The following is a 5,270-nucleotide window of genomic DNA, read 5'->3' on the forward strand; positions in this document are numbered from 1 at the left end:
GCAGCGGCGGCGGTGTCGGGTTCACCTCCTGCTGCCTCGTCTCCGTCTGGGTCCCCTGCGCTGCCACCGCCGCCCCACGTGCGCTATCGTTCCTGGAGCGCACGCTCGGTGCTTCCTCAACAATTTTTGTAACTTTCCCCCTCTATCTTCCTTTCTCCCAACTCCCACCTTTTTCATTAGGGTAAAAAAAAAAGTGTCGAAAGTGTCCACGGATTGCCACCTCCCAATTATCCTTCCTTTCCTCCCGCCCCACTTTTTTTTTTTTTTTTTAAGCGGCGACAACATTGTTTAGTGTTATTTTGTTTTAACGATCGATAGCTTCCTTTGCTTGGTCGAGGCGGCTGCGGACCGGCGGAGTGGCGTGGACCTCATGTAGAAATGACAACAATGGAAGGGGCCAGCGGGTCGAGTTTTGGAATAGACACGATTTTGTCCAGTGCCGGTTCGGGCAGCCCAGGCATGATGAATGGAGATTTCCGCCCGCTCGGCGAGGCCAGGACCGCGGATTTTAGGAGTCAGGCCACTCCATCCCCCTGTTCGGAGATTGATACCGTAGGAACGGCGCCTTCCTCTCCCATCTCCGTCACCATGGAGCCCCCGGAACCGCATCTGATAGCGGACGGGCCCCAGCATCACCACCACCTGCACCACAGCCAGCAGCCGCCGCCAGCCGCGGCCCCTACGCAAAGTTTGCAGCCTTCGCCCCAGCAGCAGCAGCCGCCGCCGCCGCCAGCGGCCCAGCAGCTGGGCTCGGCCGCCTCAGCCCCCAGGACTTCCACCTCTTCTTTTTTAATTAAGGACATCTTGGGCGACAGCAAACCTCTGGCGGCGTGTGCACCGTACAGCACCAGCGTCTCCTCTCCCCACCACACCCCGAAGCAGGAGAGCAGTGCAGCGCACGAGAGCTTCAGGCCAAAGCTCGAGCAGGAGGACAGCAAAACCAAACTGGACAAGCGGGAAGAGTCCCAGAGCGACGTCAAATGTCACGGTGAGTCCCGCCGCCTCGGCTCTCTCGGCCGTTTAGCTTCTCCTCCTCCTGCTCCCCTTCCGTCTCGCGCGAATCTCTGATGGGATCCGAAGGCGATTCTCAGCTTCCAAGGCGATCGGGCCACAGTCAAAAACTGCAATCGAGAGGGAGGCCGGGGCGTGCGATTTGGGCACTCGTCCCAAGTTCTGTTTATTGTTAACATTTCTACATCCCCAACCCTCACGGCCACCCACCTCCTTCCTTTGTTTTACTTCATTTTAATTTATTAGGAAAGGGTCAGGCGGAGGGGATTTGACGGGAATTTCTTTCATATTTCGTAGTGCCTAGGGGTGTGATCACAACGTGGTGTTTATTTTTTAATGCAAATTATTGCGTTCCTCCCACACATCGTATTTTCTAAACACCCGCACAGGAATTGTCAGATATAGTGAAGGAAAAAATGCCGAGTTGATTAACAGAGCAACTTAAAAAAATTTATTACATAGTGATTAATATAGGGAAGGCCACACGGTAAAAGATTATAATTAGTGTTTCAATTTTTAAAAATACCCTTCCTACTCCATAACCCTAACTAAATATCTGTATTTCAATCAAGAGTTTTGGCTCTTAACAAGTAATTGGGAGGTTGCATTTATGAATAAAATTTTATGGAATTGAATGTCTATTTTTGTAAAATCAGAAGATGGCAATTGTCCTTCAACTCCCTTTTTCCATTTTCTCACCAGAAAATTTCATAAGTAAGTGTTCTAGTCTTTGCATGGCAAGAGTTTTAATATCCAAGGCGAGTTCTTTTTTCCCCTTTACTGATAAGTTGATTATTACTAATCTTTGTCATCTCTGGGAAAGATGTGTGCTCTCTGGAAGGTAGGATATTGCCTCTTCATTTTACTATTGTAGCATTAGCATAATAGTGCCCAAAACAGATGTACAGTCTGGTCTGGCGATTTTTTTGTGCACCAACCTCCCCAGTGGGTCAATTAGAGAGATTATTGTTCTTCCTGCAGGGAAGATCAAGGAGTGAAGCAGAAAACGGGTACAAACAGAAAGGGATTGACATATCGATTTCCCAGCATTTCAGTAGAAAACCAAAGTTGACAAATAGAATCCGGAAATCTCTGGGCTGTCACCTGGATGGGCTCAGTGATTTTGAGCTGAACGCAGGGTCTGGGAGACATTCTTTCTGAAGCTTTAAGAGACCCGATGCAAGCAGTTGCAGAGAGCCAACATTTCCCAAGTGCAACTGAAAAAGGAAAACAAATGCCTATAACTTTTAGTAAACAGAAGAAGTAAAATGAAAAAGGTACCTCCTCATCAAAAAAGAAACGTTGAAAGATCTTTTAAAATCTAATAAATCAGAACATATGAAGTCAGAGAGAAAACAGTAAAGGAAAGGGACAGGGTCTTCCTCAGTCAAGGAAACAATTAGGAAAAGGACCCTTTATCACAAAGTATTTTTTATTGCCAAAGATGGGAAGATCCAACACTCTTTTGGAAGCCTTTTAGGAGCTCTGCATGAGGGTCCACATTCAATAACTAGCAGTTGGTCCTCTTTCTCCATCCTGACTAAGGTTCAAGTATGTGTATAAGGAAAGTGGCAGAATATAGGCCCCCTGCTCCCCCCAGACCAGTGACTGGCTTGGGAATGTAGAAGTGTGTGCCAGGAGGACACTCCATCCTTCCCCATTCCAGGGTACCTCAAGGCTATGTCTGGGTTTCTGTGTAGGGACAAAGGAGGAAGGAGATCGGGAGATTTCAAGTAGCCGAGAGAGTCCCCCTGTGAGAGCCAAAAAGCCTCGTAAAGCCAGGACGGCTTTCTCCGACCACCAACTCAATCAACTGGAGCGTAGCTTTGAACGACAGAAGTACCTGAGTGTGCAGGATCGCATGGACCTGGCAGCTGCACTCAACCTCACTGATACCCAGGTCAAGACCTGGTACCAGAACCGCAGGTAAGGGAGGCTGTGGTGGGGACCAGAGGTATCTGGTCATCCCGGTTAAGACAACTATACCAGTCTTCTATCCCGTGTGGCCTCAGAGTCACTAGGGACTCAGAGGGCCCGGAGTGGGCAGTTGGGGGGTTTTCAGACTGGAGTAGGGGTTAGCCATACCTCCTAGGTGATGAGTAGCTGGAGTTTGGAGAATTTTGCACTTCTAAGTGTCTTTCACGTATGCTGTTTTTTCTCTCTCAAATCTGAGTGGCTGAAATTTCTCCCACTTTGCCTCCAAATCAGTCAAGCCACACCTTCTCAAATCGAGACATCCGTGTAGCAGACACTCAGGCCCATAAAACCGATGCACTGCACCCTTTTGGGCCTGCCCCAGGATGGTTCCAAATATCTACAACCAGTCACTCAATCTGGCTGTAGCTGTTGTGAAGAGCGGACCCACTGACCTTGGCTTAAAAGTCCTTGCCTGGCCTGTGAGGCAGCCAGGAAGAGGGTTAGGGTTCGCAGCCGGTCAGACATCTAGACTGAGGGTCTGTCCCCTATTCTGGCCACATCAGAGCCCTCCAGGAACCACAGCTTCCCTTGAAAGGAAATTAGAAAAGGAGCTGGCAGTACTTATAGGCCCCTGAACTGCAGTGCGAACACCCAAACCCCGCAGTCTGGGGCCGAGGTTATGCCGGGTTTCTAAGCCTGACAGTTGTCTCCCTTGTCTCAATTTTCTCTCTCCCGCCTTTTCTCTCGTTTGTGTTCTAATCGTCCATAAGTGTGGTTGGAAATGCCCATCCAGTTGTCATCTTTACCATAATTTTCTGTCTCATTACATACGGTTTCAGCCACCCTAATTCTGTCGGAAAACATTAGTGTCATTTGTCGCCAATTTAAAATGGGCGACATGTTTATTAATTTGGCTGGAGCTGCCGGGTATGGAGGGTCCACCAGCCCTGAGTTCCTTCAGGAGGCATGTGAGCAAAGGCCTGCTGCCTCTTCTTCCTAATGGGGGTGCAGTGGGGGAGGGAGGAGACCAAGAAAAGCGGATCACAGGTTTTAATTGTTACTCTCTCCCAGCGGAGACAAGATTTTGAAATGCATGTTCCCCCTCCTGGAATGGCCCCGAGGTACTGTCCCCTTGGGAGAGCCCTCCCTCAAACGAATTCCGTTTTGAAACCTTGTCACCTTCCTCACTCTAAGACGCCCGCCTGCTGTAAGGTCCTGTCAGGCTGATGAGAGAGATGTGCCTCCACAGCCTTGGGGACCAAAAGGGGCAGGGGTCCAAGGCCCAAGAGCCTCTGTGTCCCTTTGTTTACGGTTTCTTCTCACTGGGTCTGGAGGAAAGGGGAGGGCAGAGAGCATACACTCTAGGATTGTTGGGGAGCCGCTTGGGGAAGAGAATTAAAGGAGGGAGGAAGAAGACTGCCTTAGAAAGAGTGGTCTCAATTGATCTCTAGAAAAGTTTGAGGAAGTAACCAAACTATAAGGGTGGCAACAGCAGAGCAAAAAGGCAGGAGAAGGCAGCAAAGCTTGGAGAATTTTATTTATGAATGTCTGTTTGGGAAGCCGGCTTGGATTTGGGTGATTCTGTGAGGGAGAGGGTGGGATGGGGGCCAGGAGGTGTGGTTCCTTCTCGATTCTCAGCGTTCTCTAAGTCTTCCTTGTGCTCCCGGAGGAAGAAGAGACCGGTAGGGGAGAGAACGGGCCTTGGGGCCTGGACTGTGCCCCTAGCCGCGGGGTGCACGCACATCTGTTTTTTTTTTCAGGACCAAGTGGAAACGGCAGACCGCGGTGGGCCTGGAGCTGCTGGCTGAGGCGGGGAATTACTCGGCACTGCAGAGGATGTTTCCGTCGCCTTATTTCTACCACCCAAGCCTGCTGGGCAGCATGGACAGCACTACCGCGGCGGCGGCCGCTGCCGCCATGTACAGCAGCATGTACCGGACTCCTCCCGCGCCCCATCCCCAGCTGCAGCGGCCCCTGGTGCCCCGAGTGCTCATCCACGGCCTGGGGCCCGGGGGACAGCCGGCCCTCAACCCCTTGTCCAACCCCATCCCAGGTACCCCGCACCCCCGGTGAAGAGCGAGCCTGCAGACCCTCCCTGATCCCTCCCCAACCAGGACAGCTGTCCCTCCTCTCCCCCAACCAGGCAGTCTGGCCTCCCTTGCAGTCTACCAGGAAGCAAAGAAGTGAGAGAGGAAGACGCTCAGCAGTGGGCGGGGGTCCCCCGAAAGAGCCAGCTCTCCGCACTTCATCTCCCCACCCCCAGAGACAGGGCTGGAAAGCTCCCCCACAGCAGTATGACTGGCGAAAACGCTGACCCCACACAGAGTGCGACCAGTAAGTGA

At 51.4% G+C, this 5,270-nt stretch overlaps 1 protein-coding gene across 1 annotated transcript; it reads left to right on the plus strand.

The window, feature by feature from the left end:
- Window positions 1–378: 378 nt before the first annotated feature.
- Window positions 379–5,001, plus strand: BARHL2 (BarH like homeobox 2). Its single transcript, XM_068966397.1, has 3 exons — window positions 379–988; window positions 2,712–2,937; window positions 4,689–5,001. Exons 1-3 carry the CDS (start codon window positions 379–381, stop codon window positions 4,999–5,001), a joined length of 1,149 nt encoding a protein of 382 aa, XP_068822498.1.
- The last annotated feature ends 269 nt before the right edge of the window (window positions 5,002–5,270 follow it).

Source organism: Capricornis sumatraensis, chromosome 2, assembly GCF_032405125.1.
Source record: "Capricornis sumatraensis isolate serow.1 chromosome 2, serow.2, whole genome shotgun sequence".
NCBI lineage: Eukaryota > Metazoa > Chordata > Mammalia > Artiodactyla > Bovidae > Capricornis > Capricornis sumatraensis.

Excerpts from the sequence above, each read along its gene's own strand:
- BARHL2 (XM_068966397.1), top strand. The coding sequence starts at position 379 with ATGACAACAATGGAAGGGGCCAGCGGGTCGAGTTTTGGAATAGACACG. Across the intron at positions 989-2,711 it reads GAGCGACGTCAAATGTCACG|GGACAAAGGAGGAAGGAGAT; the intron begins GTGAGTCCCGCC and ends GTTTCTGTGTAG. Across the intron at positions 2,938-4,688 it reads ACCTGGTACCAGAACCGCAG|GACCAAGTGGAAACGGCAGA; the intron begins GTAAGGGAGGCT and ends TTTTTTTTTCAG.